The sequence below is a fragment of the Cephus cinctus genome, unplaced genomic scaffold (assembly GCF_000341935.2).
Source record: "Cephus cinctus unplaced genomic scaffold, Ccin1 Ccin1_scaffold1184, whole genome shotgun sequence".
Classification (NCBI taxonomy): Eukaryota; Metazoa; Arthropoda; class Insecta; order Hymenoptera; family Cephidae; genus Cephus; species Cephus cinctus.
This window is the reverse complement of record NW_014333664.1, coordinates 2,047,562-2,067,017: the sequence shown is the minus strand read 5'-3', so window position 1 is coordinate 2,067,017 and position 19,456 is coordinate 2,047,562. Positions and strand designations below refer to the sequence as shown.

Below are 19,456 nucleotides of genomic sequence, written 5' to 3'. Positions count from 1 at the left end.
CCCCCCCCGGGACTTGTTATCAACCCTTACAGCGTGGACTGGAAGAATACTGGTGATTTCGCCTTACGTGCATTCACGCTCTATCTGCTGATCTCTGCTTGACGTCCGATCGTTATATTTTTCATCCCTCTCTGTACGCTTTTCTCTAAAGTCCCGGTAATCTTTGGCTAACGATTCATGGATGTGACGTAGATGATTTGCTGATGTCTTCTATATATTTTTTTTTTTTTTCGTAAATATTTTTGAAAAGCTCAATCAACCAAACTCTGTTCGTTTCCTGGGAATCTTAGCTAAATAGTACAACAGTAATGCGACCGAGCGACCTAGTCTTAAAGACACCTCAACACTCTTCCGCGTTCTCTTCCCTTTCCACGTGGGACACTTCCCTTCTCTCTCGCACTCGCACCTTCCCCTCGTTCCCGGTCCTTCTCCCTGCAGGTTCCTCTCGCCAGTAGCAGCTCCGAGCACTTCACCGCTAGCGGCTAGGTCACTCCAGACCAAGTTTTACGCCTCTTACGGTTCGCTCAGCACGTCACTGACCCACTCAACGTGAGCGCATTGGAAGAGGACCGCATTTGAAATAACTACAGGCATACCGGGCGTAGGGAATGAAACGTAGGAGCCAGAAGAGAGAACAGGGTGCCGAGTGACCGCCTGCACAGGAAGTCGAGACAAAATTTCGAGGGGCTGTATATGGACGAGGAGGCTGGGCCAGGTGGTCGACGAGGGATGATCTACTTTTTCCAATTCCGTAAGTTGGCGAACCCTCGACAAAGAGGAGTCGCTGCATTCCTCTTTACCTGGACCGGTGCGGTTCGCCATCCACTAAATTGCGGCCTGGACCTGTCGCGGCGAAGACTCACCGGGTGCCTAAGACTTTCCACTCCATTTTCTATTCCTTTCTTTTTGAAAATCGAAAGTCGACCATAGTACACGGACAAAATCATGGCACAATGGGGCTGGTACCCATGCACCGAGGTTCATCATCATCCGACCAGGTACCTAAGGGGAAGTTGAAACTGAGAGAATCAAGTGGCAATCTCCTCATGAGATCCAACTTGGATCTGGTCGATCATCGGTAATCGCTGATCTACCTCCACCTGGTCAGACAGCCAGAGACTGATGGACCTGAGTACCTAGTGGCTGGATCGCGGCTGAGGTGGTACCCCGGGCCTCCCGAGTGGAAGAGTCTCTACGTACGCTAACCCAAAGCTATTCTAGCTATAGTATATGCATCCCCGCCATGTCCTACCTAGTCGCGATTACTAGATAGCACGTCGGGTGGCGCGCACTGCCTCCCCTCCTCGATCCACGCCTCTTTAGGCCATTGCGTCGAGGAAACCGCGAGGACGTTGACTCGGCGGCCTTCGACTCTTGCAACCGCGAATACGCCGAAACGTACGACACGTAATCCCACCGATTTCCCGTTCGTGATATCATGCGAGCGCGACATCCAGATGGCGAATTCTGATTCGGTTACGAAATTACGTAACCGTGCCAAGAGACACTATCTGACCTGGACAAGAGAGAAATTGGTACTTCTCGGTATATATATACCTGACCAAGGACTTCCGCCCGCTCATCTCGACATGGACCGCAAATGGATCCTCCTCCCAAGGGATACACGCCAGGATGGGTCCCAATGGACTACCTGCTCTCCCGGACCCTTCTCACGCGCGCTTCTATTTACTGGGAAGAGGGCACAAGGGTACGTTGGGGCCCCGCAGGATAACAGGAGGAAAACCACGAGGATGGGAGGAGAGAAAGAAGAAAAAGGGAATACAAGGAAAAGAAAAAAAAGGAATTTGCCACTTTTCCCCTCTCTTTGCGCAACCGCCAATGGGGACTCATTGTCGTGAACGATTCGTGGAATTGCCGAAAATTTTCTGGAATCTAATCGAAGCCCAAAGAACATTGTCGTAGGTGAAATTTGCGCGCGTCTGTCAAGAAGGACGTCTCGCATTTCCCTCATTGTCGGGAAGCCACGTGAAACGCGACCACTGAACACACACGTACACTCGGACGGCAAGAGACGTTTCCCACAGATTCTCCTTCCGCGCGTGCAAGCTCAGCGTAAAATGAGATCCGTTTCGCCCGCGAACCTCGACAGCGAATGCGTCGACGACGAAGGAATAAAATATCGCGCGTTTGCGAAATCGCGATATAATGGAAGTATGAGTCTTTTTTTTTTCTTTTTTTTTTCTCTTTTTTTCCGTCTCCCCTCCCCGCGATCCACGTCAACTTTTTCTAACGTACAAACTGACCGGCAAGGATTCCTGACCATTACTCCCGTCTCTCCCCCCCAATTTCCGTGTACCCAAGGTTAATTCGCAACTCGCTGACACGGCGGTCAATCGCTTTTGCGCAGCCTTGAGAATTCCCGTTCGGCTTCGCCGCTCACTTCCTGGCCGCCACACCGCAGCGGAATGCCGCACGTATCACGAGACACCATCGACAGGCATATATATATATATATATATATATACATACGCATATGTAAAATCGAAACGTAAAATTTCAATTACTCAATAGGACGATTTCGAATAACAACCAAAGTCAAAATTACCGTCGACAGGTGTTTCGTGATAATTGCCAAATATTCGAAAACTAAACGAGCAAATCTCTTACCTTGCATCCCTCGCAAGAATGAACGCCATAATGAAAGCCAGACGCCTTATCGCCGCAGACGCGACAGAGAACGGTGGTGCCGTCGAATTCTGTAAAAGAAAAAGAAAGAAGAAAATAAATAAAGCTCTGTTTAGTCAAGCCGTGAGATCTCGTGCGGAGCACATGGGCGCTCGTCTCGTGACCGCGGAGAAAGAACGAAAGAGAAAGAGAGGAGAAAGGAACGGGAGAAAGAAGAACACTTTCTCCGCGGCGAGGTTACAGCATCGCTGTTACAACTTTCTGCTTTCACTCGGCTGTCACGCTACTCGATCTCATCGGGGGCTCCGATCCTCGCCGCTAAATATATATATATATATATACATAGGCACACGGAGAATTATAAGAAAATAACATTGGGGAAAAACAAAAAGTACGATAAAACCTTAAATCTCGATTTTCCCATTAGAAACTTATCCCGTCGAGTGTGGAAATACAGGAGCTCGTAATATACCTATGTTCAATTCAGGCTCCGGCCTGGCTGAAGACACCGTGGAATCCATAGTGGGCATACTAGGTATATGCGACATATGAGCAACGTGATAAGGACTGCTCATGCCGGTGACATGCGACATGGTCGAGGCATGAGAGCTGTGCGAGGAGACGCTGGACATCGGAGATTCCGGCGCCGGTGGAGGAGCAACCAAAACGTGCATGCTACTGTCCGGCGTGAGTATCATCCTCGAGCCTGTCTTAAGAGCGAGTCCGAGAGTCAATGTAAATCCTTGCGTTTGCGCCGTACACAGGTCACGACACTTCACTGTTTACGTGTCGGGGGTCCTCAAACGAGGAGGCGACATTTGCCATGCGTTCACTGTCACAGCCACTGGGGTTCACCAGATACGAGAAACGACTAGGGTCGTTGGATCAACGAGCAAACATGGATTGTAGTTACGTGTCAAGGATAGCGCGATGTACGTGAATCCACAGAGTACCGGAAGTCAAAGTGACACGACAGCCCCGAGGTGTTGACCAAAGGGGACAATCTCGTTCGATAGTCAAAAGTGCACACGCGAATGTCCGGCGAGGTAAAATCCGGATTTTCTGGCAACGCGCAGGCAATCGTCCGCGCGCCTGTTAGTCGGCTCTAAGGTTCCTCGCGTTACGAAGGGCAGGTGCGATCTGTGGCTCGGCCAAGGGTACACCGGAGTATTATAAGGATCGACCGGCTAAAGGCAGCGAGCGTAACGAGACACGAAGAGAGTGAAAGTGAGTCTTCGCTCGAGGGAGGTTCGCGTTGGTCTGACTGGAGTTTGGTGCCGTAGAGTGTTGGTTACCTGGTCTGCTCACTCTCTCTATCTCTCTCTCTCTCTCTCTCTCTCTCTCTCTCTGGTGTGCAGCCCTTACCAAAGTCCCCGGCGTAGTGGGGGTGTCTACAATGTCTACGCCCTGGCTACTAGTGTGTAGTAGAACTTCAGTCTGGAGTTCATCGTATTTTCAATGTTGGAGGTCACTGACAACCGAGCGCCGCGACTGTACGGCACAATGCCGATCCTCTCGCCGGCCAATCGGAGCGAAGCTCGACGAACCGAGCAGCGACCCTATTGGCTGTCGCCTTTCCCCCACCGCCGGCAGCCTCCTTCCTACCATCGGAGGAAGTTCATCGGCCGAAACCTTGACTGAATTACCCCACAGCGGCGGCCAAGGCCATCTGCTCTCCTTCCTCCACTCTGGATACTCCCGATGCTTCCGTCCTTCTTCTCTCTTCTCTCCTTCTTCCATCTTCTTCACTCTGCCCGCTGCTTCGCGCTTTACTAACCGAAGCCTCCCGCCCCCTCCTCCCCCCTCCTCCTCCTCCTCTCCCTCCTCCTTCATTTGCTTCTCCTTACTCCTTCGCACACGTCTCTCCCTCTCTCTCGCGCACTCATCCACCGCCCATCGACCCTCTCTCTCTCTCTCTCTCTCTCTCTCTCTCTTCGCTTTGTACTCTCTGTACATATCGACGCTCTTCTCCCTCTCGGACGCTTTTACGACTCGTCAGCAGCCTCACGCGAGGACTCGCCGGCTACGTGGATGGGCATGTACACACTCTCTGTGCGACTGCACACGCATCTCCTATGGCTGCAATCCTTTCACTTGCCAACGATCGTGTCCCATAAGAGTTTCCCTGCTATTACGTTATTTCAGGTTATTTCAGTCCGAGCAGATAAGGTCGCAGCTCCTTTACACTTTTCACGGCCTTTTGCACCGCGTTCGGCTGCCTGCGGATCCTTTGTGCTCAGCTGATTTTTCAAAGTCGTTATCAGTTCAGCGAACCCTGTTATCGGCCAGTTTTCGAAGTACCTGCATCTACGGGACGTACCCACCGTTTTGCCTACCGTCATCGGTGCTTCGGAGATATACTTTTTTTTTTTTCACTTTTTTTTTCTATCTCGCACGTGCGTGCCATTGTCGAAATATCGGCTGACGTTTCTCGGTTAGCCCAACAAAGACGCGGTCGACTTTACCGACATGCTGGACTCTCGCGAAATTGAATAACTTTGTCCTCGTGACTTGTAACGATACACGCGACGAGTGTCTATGTCTATGGACTGTGGACTGTAGAGGATAAGGAGGACCGGGGGGGTCCTTGGGGTGGGCCAGTGAACCGCGCGAAGGATCCGTGACTGACGCCTACCGAGCTCAACGGCGAATCAGCACTTCTCGAGGACACCCTGTGCGATATTACGAATAACGAATTCCGCGAGACCTCGGAGCGCAACACGTTTGCCATTCGGCCGTGCTGGCCACGTAAGCGGTTCCATAGAGTCCTTGTGTGCCGGGCAAGTAGACGGGAACAGGGGGGGGTGGGCCAGGAGGTTCCAATCGACACCGGAAATCGGTCCTTCCTCATTCCGGACATCCATGACCACCGAAGGACCAGGTCCGACCACTTGGGACACGGTTAGCGTAATACGATATTTTCTTCTGAACAAATACTTTTACGCCAAGTCGATACTTATAAACATACCTCTTCCGGTACTCTCAACCCCTTGCCATCGAGGTACCCCTTTAACGATATTTTGAAAAAGTCATAAAATTTGTGTACTTTTTTTTTTCTTCTACTCAAATTCACATTTTGTACTCTCGTAAACGGTCTGGAGCGGAAGAGACTTTCACCGGTGACCCTCCGGAGGACGACTCGACCTGACCTCTCGAGTGCGTCAATTATCGACGTAATAATTTATATTTTCATGATTTTACGAGCAGCCCGTTAACGTTCTACGGAGGACAACCTACCCCACGTATTCTTGGCTGGGTACTTGGGGGGGGCTTTACGGTCTGGAGCGAAGGGGTATATTCGTTTCTGTTGGACGGACAAGGTCTCGTGTGGAAGAAAAAAAAGAATCGACGGGTATCAATGGAAATGGTGAAACTTTCTCGTGAAATGGTATAACCAGCTATCGTATTACTGCCGGCGCGTTTATATGCAACGGATGCGACGTAACTATAGCGGCGTCGAGGCGGAGCCGTCTATTTTTAATCGCACCGTGTAAACCGACCTCTCGGACACGCACGTGCTCCTTGTCATTAACGCCGAACCTGGGACTCGTAGGCTTACCGTAGATACATCCAGGGTGCGCCAACTAACCCACGCGAATAATCGATCGAACGACAGTTTTCACATTGTTTTGTAGATCCGAGAAAAAACGACGCGACACGAGTGACAATGAAAGTGACGTAAGAATTTCATAAGATCCAGATTGTTGCCAACGGTGAGAAAAAAAATTCGAAAAAACTTTATTAACATTATTTGTATTAAAATTGTTTTTACGCTCTTACACGGAAGTCCGAACCAAAATAGATATGCACTGCGCCGTAAGATCATCACGCTCGATCGATTCGTGACTTTGAATAATTGTCAAAAAAAAAAGAAAAAAAAAAAAGAGAGGTAACCTCTTTCCGCAGCTCAGAAATCTGACAAACTCGCAAAAAGTTGGTAACGCACCAACGACCGAACGAGACGTCACCCGGGGAGGTTGGTAAAACTGCGTCGTCCGAGTGAAAAGGTAAATGAAAATTACGCGTGACGTCATAGTCCCTCCGAGTAAATACGTACTACAAGCGTCCGTCGACGATAAGGAAGTCCGATCGTACGTATGAAAAATCTTGTATTTCTGAATTGAATTTCGTGTCTTTTAAGGACATCGGCGCGGCCGAGAGTCCTTGGCACCGGTCGACCGGTCGGCGACCCGGGAGGCTCTGTGCTCGGTTGGCAGCTTCCTGGTGCCAATTGCCGACTAGGTAACCGGAGTGTCAACCTCTGGCACAAACGGCCCGAGCATTATTATTATTGTCCGTGCGCTCGCGCGCAATTCTTATGGCGTGCCACTGACTACAACAATATACTTCCGCAGTGGGCGCTATATGTCTAGCTATGGGCATAACGGTGCGTACGGCACATCACGCACGTGCGTGTGTGATGTCACTGAACTTGCAACCAGGGAGGAGAAACACGACGAACGTGCTTGAGAAGTCTCTTGTGTCTTACACCGAAACCGCGAAATCGTTTTCCTCCGTAAAAAAAAAAAAGATCGATATCCTCTGGTATCGTTGAAACGCATTTTTTTTTCTTTCCCCGTGCACACACGAGACACGAGGAGACCCAGCCCGGAGTTTAACCAGACTTGTAATCGTTAAGGGGCTCGCGGAGGTCATAACGAAATCGTGCGAATTGGACGGACAAACTTAACTGTAAGAGACTGAATTAGGCGCGTTAATTGGCAGAGGTTCTATTCAATCTTCATACGGCAGATCCGCTGTTTCCGCTCTATGAGATATATCGGAAAATTTTTATAAACATACGTAATACGTATATTCGATAGATTTTTTGAAAAAAATTTTTCATTTCCATTTACGAAACTCGACGACTCGACCGATGCCAAGCTGACACAGATTCGCCTTATGCTTATTGATGCAACCGAACGCAACGAGATATGATCGAGGACACGAGCCGCATAGAAGAATGACAAAGCACAGTGCAGCGGACACCCAGTGCTGCATGCCTGATGCAACCAAACGTTACAGGATGCACCCGGCTGCAGGGTGCTACAGTCAAGTCCGAATCCCGGATAAAATATACTCGTGATAGAAAAGTGAGCCTGAGCCTAAAATTTTTTTGGCATTTCAGTAAAAAAAAAAAATTATTTTCCACCCTACAATTTTTGTCTGTATTTTTTCAAATCGTACCACCTTACGATCTTAACCCTGTACATGACAGCTGATCGGTACACGGGCAAGTATACAGTACTCGATCGGTAAAAAAAATCGAAAACCAGTCCAACGCGTGCGTGTAATTTGCGTGTAATTTGCGTGTAATTTGCGTGTAATTTGCGTAAGGTATAGAATCGCGTGCGGCGTCGAGATCGAGAAGAAAGAAAAATGGAAAAAGTAATTTCTCTTGGCGCCTCTCCTCTCGCTAGGTCGTCGCGCTCGTTCGACTTGCCTGTTGCCATAGTACGACGGGAAACGGGCTTCGCAAGGAGGTCAGTCGCCTCGTGAAGATCGGCCAAAGACTCGCTAGATGACGTGTACAGTGATACCGGCCGGATTGCACACCGATGCTCCAAATTGTATATAGGTATATTCGTTGGGCTGCGAGCGTGTGGATAGAGTCGAGAGTACAGTTGCATTACCTCGTGGAGAGGATGCGCGTGTGTCGCTACTGTGAGAACTGCCTTTGACTTGCTCCGGGGACGTAGGAGACGGGTGGGCAGGAGGCAGGAGAGGCGAACGCCGTGCGGGTTACATGCCGCTGAGAGGAGCGAGATATAGAAAATAACGTGTGTGCCAGTAGCCGCGGCCTCGAGATGCCCTGCTCTCCATTGCCACTTTGCCGGGAACTGATTTACCTTGCAGGGACTGTACACAGATATACAGGTATACGCGATAGGAATCTTATTGGTAGAGTATACTGTCGAATAAAAATCCAAATTTTTATTCGAGACTAAATTCGGCTAAAATGATAAGTTTTGCATACCAAATATGAATGGAGGATATATATTTTTGAAAGTCTGAAAATAGCCTGACGTCACGCTCGTTACTCAGGTGTATTGGCAAACACAGCGTTTGTCCGGAGATTACTTTGGATCTCTCATGGATAATCCACAACAAGCGACAGGAGACTTGTCAAAGGGTATTACAGTTACTATGCTAAATTATCCCGATAATCCGTTTACCTAAGACAACATTGACTTTCTTAGGTGGCAAACCCCAAAGTGTCTTCGGGACTTTCATCCCCGAGGCTGTTAAGCCTTTGTTTTGATGTCCCAGTAAGGAGGACTTTGTACGGAGTATTGGCAGATGCACCCTGCTGACCTGGTACCCTGGGCGGAGTTCACGCTGTCCGATTGCCCGGGGTTCGGGATACAAGGGAAAAGGGTTAAGGACTGGCGAGGGAACAGGGCGAATATTCAGCGTGCTACCCGTGGGTTGACGATGTGAAAATTGAAGACGGCGGAAATTGTCGGTTCGTATAAATCCATGAGCGGTCTTGGTCAGGCACAAAGATCGGTGCGGTTTTGAGAAAGGTGCCTACCTAACCTCTAACCTCTTACAACGAGGAACCCTTGAACCCCTGTACGTGTAACCAGGACCGAAAGATCATTTGCACAGCGGTGAGAAACCTTAGTGAGAATTAACTAATTTTTCAGCACCCTTAACCACCCCTTGGGGTACTTCAATGTTAATAGGATTGGTTATGGGTTCGATGACGTATTTCTTGACAGGGTCAATTTTACTTGTTTACTTGCTTGTGGGGGGAAAATTTGAAACTAAAAAAAAAAATTTCGTAAATTTTACCAAAACCTCGAGAAAACGTTTTTGGGAATTGGGATAAAATAAAATGAATTTTTTTCAAGCGTTATTCAAAATCAGTGTGCATTACGCGGGGGTGGTGGGGGGTTCCACGAATGTTACGGGACCACATTGCGACGTGGGAGTGCAACAACTGCATCGTCCTCCCGAAGTACATTCTCGTGCAGGCAAAGTGCGATCTGGGAGTGCGCCGACCCCTGTGTACAAAACGGTCACTGACCTCGCCACGTTTCAAAGCCGCGACTGGCCTGCAACCATTGTGACGTTTGATGCAGAGCGCGTACCGTTTGCGAAACGATTTGCGAATCGCGCCTTGAATTGACAATGGGGTAGTGTACGGTCGAGTGGGACTTGTACGTCACTACGATCATTCACGTAAAGTTACTATATGAAGAAAATGATATACATTTCAAAGGCGTGTATCGGTAAGATTTTTTTTATACCTGTCAAAACTGCATGTGTGGATATATCGTTCGGCTGGGATTTAGGATAGATAATTTGGTAGGAATTTGAAAAAAAAATTATAAATTGCAAAAATCTGACGTCGTCGGTACAGTCACTCTATTTATCGTGGTACCTTTTATAAGGGTCATTGATGTTATTACTATATTTGGATGACGGTATGGATCTGGATACCCTACTGCGAGTTGCGTGAATTTCACGAACGGAAGGACACTAACCCAGTGCCCCGACTACGCGAAACTTCTTCACGGCACTTTCTTCGTCGATAGCGACGCGAACGGTCGAGACCGTTTTGGGTAACCCGAGTCTGATAAAAGAGACAAAGGTCAGGCTTGCCAGCGAATAAAAAAAAAAGATGTCCGATTAAAATCCGACAAATGGATGAGAAATAGTGAAAAATCGAAAAATGGTCAAAAAACGTAATTAGAAAAAATAGGAATGTGCAAAAAGAAAAAGAAAATTGAAAAAAAAAAGAATATTCCACCGTAGTGACGTAGTAAAAAAAAAAAAGAAAAATAATAAAGAGTAATAGAACTCCACGAGCCCTACCGTTAGCCAACACACGCGAGGAACGTTCGAGAATTTTCGTGAACACAGGACGAGGCTGGCGAAGGTGTAAAAGTGTGGGTAAGAGAAGAGAAGGTGCAGGGAAAGGAAAGGGAAGAAGAAGTTAAGGTAAGGTAAGGTAAAAGAGTGAAGTGGGGAACGCATCCTCGGGGCCGTCCTAACGGTAGGGCGGGTCACTGGACGCGGCTACGCGATGCAACTACCTTGCAAGAGTCCGCTGGGACTTCCACCGTGGTGCGCTTCGGTGCAATGCCCTACCTAAGTACCTACAACGTTCCTAGCTGCCCTTATGCAAAGTTTACAAAAAAAAACAGAGTCGTACGCGGCAGCCCAAGAAACGGCACAGCCGTGGATCGGCGAAGGCGACACGAGGTACAGCCAGTGGCAGGATCAACAAAGCGCGATAGACACTGGCACGCGTGACCTCAAGGGAATCGAATATTCCCAAAGCCAAAGATCCGCCTCCGCGTAAAGTACGAATTCCTTTATGGGAGCAGGCGCGCGCGCTTGATCCACCGGTAGGGTGCATGCGCCAGGATGATGCGCCAGGATGGTGCCCCGGGTGGGTTCGTTGATCCTGTCTCGCGTCTCGTTCGGCACGAGACACCTTACAGTCTTTACGTTTCCGCGGACGATGACCCGAGGCCTGTCAAGCCTTACGCGCAATACGTTAAGCGGCGGACTTGAAAAGAATTCATTTAAAAACTGGAATTTCGCTACGTAACCGGCTTCGCGTGGTACCTATGCGCCTGCGCGCGGCTTAACGGGAGTCAGGAAAGACAGTCACGACTCTCCCAGTGACACGGAGCTAAGTTAACGTTTCCGGTGAATGAATTTCAGTATCCAAGAGCGTTCCATTTTCACGAGGATTCCCTGGCACGTCGATAATCCTTATCGGCGAGGGATCGATCGACGTAACATCGATCGCCTGGTTGAGACTCGGCTGCGTGACGTCTTCGATCTAATCGAGCCGCGCATGCGCAGACGCGCTTCCGAGCAAATATCTCGGCACTCGAACCCGACGAGATCCCCTCTGTAATTTCCTTGTTTAGCTCGATAGGCAAAACGAGTGCCATAAGGACACACGGAGGTGCTTGCTCTCGGTATGACGCACACGGGGGACGGCCTGCGTCGCCGCGGTCACGCAGAGACATTTCCAAAGACTAACTGTACCCTAACGGCAAGGCTCGCGATATCGCCACGTACGTTATTCGTAGGAATAAGAGCTTCCAGGTAAAACGGCTCACCCACTCGAATTTACTATTTACTCGCGGATCACTCCGTGGGACAATCCTTCGGGTACGGGAGTAACGACCCGGGATTAAGGATCGGCCAGCATCCATTCCAAGTGTCATTACGAGGGTCGTTACGGACGCCATTAAAGTGCGATCCAACGAGTTGCCATGGCAACGTCTTTATTGACAGGGATACATAAATAGACCAGGAGTCTCGGAAAGACAGCGGAAACACGAGGACGTTATTGAGAATACGAAAAACAAAGGGGCTATATCGCTACCGGAAGTCAATTATTGATTTTAAAGGATAGAAAGGCATATAGCGAGAATTGGGCATATAACCGGAAGCCCGGAAAGCGTCTGTCTAACTGTACTTTTACGTTTATACGCTCAGGTACGCGATCTTTGTATATATATGTATACGTTACATGGCACTAGGTATAATAGGTGGGATATAGCTGCGTAAGACCATGAATGACATAACATCGCTAGCAGGACGCCGGTGTTGCGGGCGTCGACCCTGGGACGGTGCAACACTCCATCGAGTCCGTATATATATATATATATATACACACGGCTTTCTTACGCTCAAGTCATATTGCCTACATTCACGTACTTCCAGGTATAGCTATGTATATAGTCCCATGTACTAAAGATACAAGGAGCATTTTTGCGTACGTCAACCGATGACTAAACGCGAGCGTGTTTACGAGAGTGACGCGTGTTCGCGCAGAGTGCGTAGACCCTTTGCGATTACTTTTCTGACCCACATCAAGCGAAAGTTCATTGCCTCCGGTGTATCGTAATCGTTCGTAGGGCCAATAGCTCACGTAAGACAAATTCACGTATAGAATCGTCCCTCGTAAATGTCCTCCTTTGAGAACGCGGCGTATCACCGATAAGAGGATAAAGTCGAATATGGGTGATACGGTCGCCACGTGAAAATTCGACCTCGCGAGAGGATCCTGCAGGGGTGAAGGTGGGGATGAGAGAAAAATTTGTGGAAATAATGGATTCGTGACGTCATCGCGTAAACGATGTGAAAATATTTCATTCGATTCTAAGATAAGACGATAAGGGCTTAAGGGGAGAATCGACGATACCAAAAACAATGACCCTAATCGTTCTGTGTACGGACGACCGTCGCCGTAGCTCCTGGCCGGTTTCTATGTAGCCCCTGGTAAAATAGGCTAATCGCACACTCTGCCGTACCTCGAGCGACTTTATCGTTACGGTGTGAACGACCTGTATCACCCGCAACTTGCCCGATCTAGACGGCTGATTTTACTCGTAGGACTATACCTATATATATCGCGTGTATAGTTTCGGTATCTTTGTCAAGTTAAACGTCAAAGGGCAAAGATGTAGGAAAGACGCGCGTATGCAAGAAATATCACTTTCGTCCGTGTCGGATCGGGTTTTTATTATTAAAAATGTGAAATTAAAAAAAAAAGTGCATGAAATCGGTCTTAAACTCGCATCTCGATCGACTGATCGAATGATCTATTTCTGATCGAGGCTCATCTAGATCCAGCGAAGGAGGAGCAGCGATTGGCTGGTTTCTCGCGAGCGAGATTAGCCAACCTGGAAGAGGGCGATGCCAGTGAACTCGGTTGGCCGGTCACTAACCAGGTAACCCACACTAGCAGCGCCGACGTCAACGTGCTATGCAGCAACGGTTACGCTACTGGTTGTTTTCTTTTTTCTCTCTCTCTCTCTCTCTCTCTCTCTCTCTCTCTACTCCTCGCTTCTGCCAGCCTGTTTAAAGACCTACGTCTTCCCCCACGCGCCGAGCGTAAGGATAATCCAGTCGGCAGGCCGGTGCACGACTGACTTTTCTTCTGGGCTCCGATAATTTCCTCAGCAACGTAAATCGCTCGGTTGAACCTCGTGACGTTATTACGTATACGTAAGAGTCGATTCGGCTATTCTCGGCGGTCTCACCGCCTACGGGACATTGGGCGCTCGTTCCTTCTGCGTAACGGGCGTAACCTGGTTATTGCCCGTGAGTCTCGTCCGTGTCAAAACAAAGCCTCGATCCAGCCAGGGGCAACGGCCTGGACGTGGCTTTGGTAAATAAATCGTTTACGAACGTTCCGGACGCGGGAACCGCTATTCGCGTCCAGGTACCGTGCAAAGGTGGCTCTGCCGACGTCTTCCCCGTCGTTCTTCCGAACTGGGGGTCCGGAAGGATTTTTTTTCAAAATTTTAATAAAGACGCTTCGATCTTAAGGATACCGAACCTATACGTCGTTACGTCATCGTTTTTATTTCAAGGTCAAAATTAACCACTCGATATCGATACGGGCCTTCTTTCTTTTTCTTTTTTTTAATGCGAGGTCACTGACCTCGACCATTAAAATTAATATAAATTCCTTCGACAATTTAAAGGCCAATCAATTCCTACCACAGACCACCAGACTCGGGTACCGAAAGTAACGAAGATTCGCAGTGGCTGCCCTCCCCGTCTACGTTTCCTCTTGGGCTTGTATGGGAGAGCGCGCGAGAGGCCCCGAATGGCTCCCGAGGCCTGCAGTTTGTTGCCCGGTGACCGAGTTCATCGCTCCCCGGCTCCGATCCCACGAAATCGAGAATCTTCGGGCGACCGAGATCCGCGATACTCGTACACGAGGAAGAGGAAGAAGGACGGGAAGTGTGACGGCCGCGGAAAACGAGGGAGGAGAAACGAGGACGGAGAAGGAGGCTTCAAAAAAGACTCGCTTTTTCATCGAAAGCCGCGCGCGGCGCTTACACCGTCAGCTGCGTAATCACGTGTAACGCGATATACCTTCGCGTACGTACCTCTAGGTGCATTTACGGATGGACGTGCCTATGAAACAAAAAAATTCATTACAGATCTATCAAACGACAGTGCCGTTATATATCTGTTCCCAATTAACATACTGATCGGACGGACAAATATACATACTAATTGAATTAGCCGTAAACGACAAAACTCTTGGAAATCTTTACCGAGCTGAGGTCGTGAACTTTTTTTTTTCGTTTTCTTTTTTTTTTTTTTTTCTTATTCTTTTAAAGCCATGTACCTTCGGTCCTCTTCTGTTTTTTTTTTTTTTTTCTTTTTTTTTTTTTTTTTTTTTCTTATTCTTTTAAAGCCATGTACCTTCGGTCCTCTTCTGTTTTTTGTACAACTCTTTTTTTTTTTTTCATGTCCTTGAATCAGCGTTCGTTCGACGTAGATTAATCATCTTGCAGGAATTGACCTCGTGACGGGCAGTGACCGTAGAATAAAACTGCCAAGGGTACAGTCTAGTATATATATATATGTATACGTACATACGTAGTATACATTATCGTTCAGTAAGAAAAAAGGAATTTTTTCATTATATTTAACCACCATGGTGGATTCTTGGAGAAAATAAAAAAAATCAATATACATATATATAAGCATTGAATATCAAGAGACTAGCACGTAGATGTTTTCGCAACAAAAGAGTCCTCGCTACTATATAGTCCAGATACGGAGAATAATTCTCAACTGGTAGATACGTAAATAGCTAACCGGTATGTATATATATATATATATACAACTATATACACAGATCTTCCGTATACCGCTACAGTAATTTGCATCTAATCGTAAAGTCACTCTCCGTAAAGGACTTGTGTGATCCCATGAGTATTGAATTTAAAAAAATGTCGATCAGGTTATAGTAAAAAGGGTAGGTACCTATGACTTCGGGGCGTCGGAGAAATATATACGTATTAACCCGGATCAACAGCATGGGTACAGTAGGCGCGAAGTGCCGAAAAAATATCCTTTGGGATTCCCACCGTATGTAATACTGGGCGAGGTCAGTGTACGACGTGAAGTTGTTGGGGAATGAATATCCAGCTAATTCTTTGTAAGAGACGATTAGCAGCGAGGAGTAGGGAGACCCTGACGAGGGTTAACGTTGTTCCCGAACGGCGACGTACAGGAGCCGAGTACGGGCCGCGTGTGGAAAGTCCACGGAAATCAGCGAACGTGGGAGAAAGAAAAAAAAGAAATGGTAAAGGAGAAGAAATGGCAAAGGAGTCCAACGCAGTTGGTACAGATACGTAATATCTCGGTATGGGTGGGTATTGAGCAAGAAAGGAAGGATCCTCGGGGCCCCCGTAATATTCTGGATTTAATCGAAGCTTACGCAAGCGGCTCTTGGCTTTGGCCTGACGGCGAGGCAGCGTAAAACGCGAGCGCAGCAAGGGGCCGGGCCCGGTTACAACCTCAGGACAATGCTCGGGTCCGGAGACTCCTTCGGTCAGTGGCCGTGCGCCTTGGACGGTTAGGTATCAAGTATTCACCACGCGAACTCCTCTTTGATCGGTCATCGGCACGATCCTTGCGGACAGTTCGTGTCCGATAGGTCTCGCTAGGATCGGTATTGTCTCTGAGGAAAATACTACACGGGTCTATGGGGACCCTTGGTACCTGGGATACTGGTATGCGGTGTATGAATTTTTGAACTTTTCTTTTTCTCTGGGACTGTATGGATTTGTCGAATACACTGAGAGAGAGAGAGAGAGAGAGAGAGTAAAATATAAGTTTCGATAACGACGATCGATCGGAAATCGATTACGAGCGGACGAGGCTGAGGTTAATGAAAAACGGAAGCGTCGGTACGAGTGGATTTTACGAAAAGCTGATCATCAGCCCGGGACCGCGAAAACTGTTCGTTCGAGCGTGAACGATTTCTAGGAAAGTTTCGACACTGTTTCGGGAAGAAAGTGAAGTTTCTAGAGCAAAAATTCGCTAGGTGATAGGGTACGGCCCATTGGGATTTCATGGTGAGTGCGAGTCGTTGAGATTTTTGTGAATTTTCAAGATTTATAAAAAAAAAAAAAAAACTGATATCAAGTCTCAATTTTTGGTTCTGGGTTATTTCAATGACAATTTACGACAAATAAATATTGCGTTAGCGACGTCTTTGAGTAACCTATATAGATACGTCACGAATGATCCGTCAGCTTGAAAATAGTTAAGTTCTAGACCTGTTTGCGCGTCTCGATGATCCGTGCATGTTTAACGTGTGACTCGCGGACGCTCCAGATTCGCCGCTCCAAATCCATAAGGACGGAATGATCGAGAGCACGCTCTGCCGATGAAGAGTGCTTATTCGCGTGCCGAGTGCGAAGCCCGGGAGAGGCCGGGAAGAGGGGGGGAGGAGAGGGGTGGAGGCGGCGAGGGAGGAGATAAGCAGGACTGGAGGGGAAGGCCAGTGAACGCAACTGGACGCCGGTCAGTCACCTCCAACCATATTGCTCCACATCCACGGAGGATAAAAGAGGATCGCGGGGAGCGCGGAAGGTGGAATTGCACGGCAGGGATGCGCTGGCTTACGTAATTCCACAAAATTTCACTGCCGCCCGTCCGGGATGCGCATGCGTGAGAATTTCAAAATTTTTACTATCCAACCCCAGGTATCCGTCTTTGGGGCGTTCAAAAAAAATATTGCTAAACATTCAGTTGGTAACATTAAAAACAACAATTGGATATAAGAAACTGTAGCCACGTGGGCATTGAGTCGTAATAGAAAAGAAAAAGAAAAAATAATAATGAAAACTCGCTCCAGCGGTTCCAAGTGAAAGAAGAGAGTGCACATGGTAGCGAACAATACACAATGACGCGGGGAGAAAGTAACAAGGCCTTATCTCCACGGTTAATTGCATTACGAAATGCGCATCGAGGAAAATACTTTCCCAAGGCGACGACGGTGCTGCCCTCGCGGTGCGATAAAGCGCGGACGCATTGCGCAACGTGGAAAGTAGGCGAACCACGAATTTGGTTATTCGGTCAGCGGCGCGAGGAGCCACCAGGCCGCGTCGCGAGACCTCGGCCAGTCGTCGCTCCCGGTTCGCCGCTCGCGGCTAACCGATCCCGCTCGCTCGGAGGCGCCGCACACCGGCGGGATCGAACGTTCGCGAAGCTGCGGACATTCCGCGCCGAAATAGCTGCGGACATTCGGAGTCAAACACGTGTCCCACGTCACGCCGTAGCCGTATAGCCGCGTCCCCGCGTCCTGCACGTAGTCCGGCAATCCGCTTCCATAGAGTTCAGTGAACTCTTAACCTCGCTATCGATGCTAATAGCGACTTCGCCGACGCTTCGTCAGGACGCGTCGCGAGCATGTGTATCAGCCTTTACCTCAATGAATACATCGAGTTCGAGTAACGCTCTCAGAGAGTAAATCTACGAAATGCTGAGACGGGAGGAAAATAAAAATAAATACGTATAGCTATACACGGTGGGAAAACAATATACGTACAATGCGACGATACGGTAAACATATAGGTGAATCCCCACTTTTTTTCAACGCAGATAAAACGGATTTTTAAAAAAGAAAAGACACCTGACCGTATCCCGAATCCGTCCACGATCCACCCAACTATTGATCCCAGCTATTCGTATACCCGTCGAAAGTCAATTTCAAACGAACGGTTTTCATTGTGACGACGTCCGTCTGATTTTGAACGCCTCTCTCAAAGAGATCAATAAGGCCCAGTCCGTTAGCGGATTCTTGGGATAAGAACAGTCCCGGCTGCCGTAGACAGGCTGTATATAGGTCTGGGTGATAAAATTGACACCTTATATACGAGCCGTCCCATAAATCGAGCCTGGAACATCCTTCCTGGACACGTGTAACCGAGACGTCGACGAAGGCAAGAGAATAACGAATGAAAATCAAAGCCCTGGGTCGGCACGAAGGTTTCCCCGTAGCCGCTACGCGAGATCGTGACCTATGCGGAAGGAACGGGAAACTTGTGTCCGACGATCCGTGGAATGAGAGAACGTCCCGAGAAGCAGGCTACCGCGTTCCCACAGCTTAGGATCGACGTGCTCTCTTTTTTTTCCCTCTTCCTTTGTCCTAGTCGCGGCCATCTCTCGTTCCCACCCGCACGGATCAGCGCGGAGGCAGTGCCTGGACCCAGGACGGAAAGTTCACGTCTATTTCCATGACCCAATAAAAGTTTCCCGATGACTCTCGGCTCCCGAATCGTGGCCACCCAGTGTGTGTCAGTGTACCATGGGAGCAGGCAGTCACTCGATAACGTATTCCTGGCCGCCGATATGGGACCAGAAGGCGGAGCACGAGTGTTTCGTAGCGCGAGATTGCACTGTGTTAGTGGAGCACGGACCAGCCGAGTTCGAATTCTTCGTTAGAATTCGCAGTCGGATAGGTTAGGTCGGTGTATAGCCACAGTGCTAACGTAACGGCTGCTAATGGGACAGGAAGGAGCCTACGTATATCATAGACGTATAAAGCAGTCGGATACAAGAAAGCAGCCTTGCACGTATATATATGTATATGCACGTAAATAATTGAATTTTTCTAAATCGAAGGATCGTCAAACAGCCGTTGACGTCACGTTCGGCCCCCGTTGCGCTCCTTCCGTCTCCTCATGGTATCCCCGTGCGTTCGTATCAGCCGACCTCTGCCAGCTAATTACGGCCTGTTGCGCAAACGAGATCACCGTGTAGATACATTGACTGGGAAAGATCGACGTCGCGACGCCTACACTCGTACAATTTTTCGTTCCGTATTCTTTTCTTTTCCATACTACGCCTGACCCGCATTCTCGAGGGCCGATGCCTTCGCAATGCATTATGGATTCATTGTCAGTCTCTATATATATATATATATCTATACACAGTATACCCAACGCCCACGCTGTTAGGTAATACCGAAGCTTTGAATGTCATAAGGGAAAAAAAAAAAAAAAAAAAAAAAAAA

At 48.4% G+C, this 19,456-nt stretch overlaps 1 protein-coding gene across 4 annotated transcripts in view; it reads right to left on the bottom strand.

The window, feature by feature from the left end:
* LOC107272499 (nuclear hormone receptor E75) overlaps positions 1-19,456 on the bottom strand; it is an 89,219-nt gene that overhangs the window by 10,219 nt on the left and 59,544 nt on the right. For 3 of the 4 annotated variants that reach the window (XM_015749705.2, XM_015749704.2, XM_025089761.1), the window contains exon 2: positions 2,629-2,717. In XM_015749705.2, coding sequence (XP_015605191.1) covers positions 2,629-2,717 — 89 coding nt within the window. Of the gene's footprint in view, positions 1-2,628; positions 2,718-3,118; positions 3,920-19,456 lie in introns of those variants that run through there. The other variant, XM_015749703.2, reaches the window with a different exon arrangement.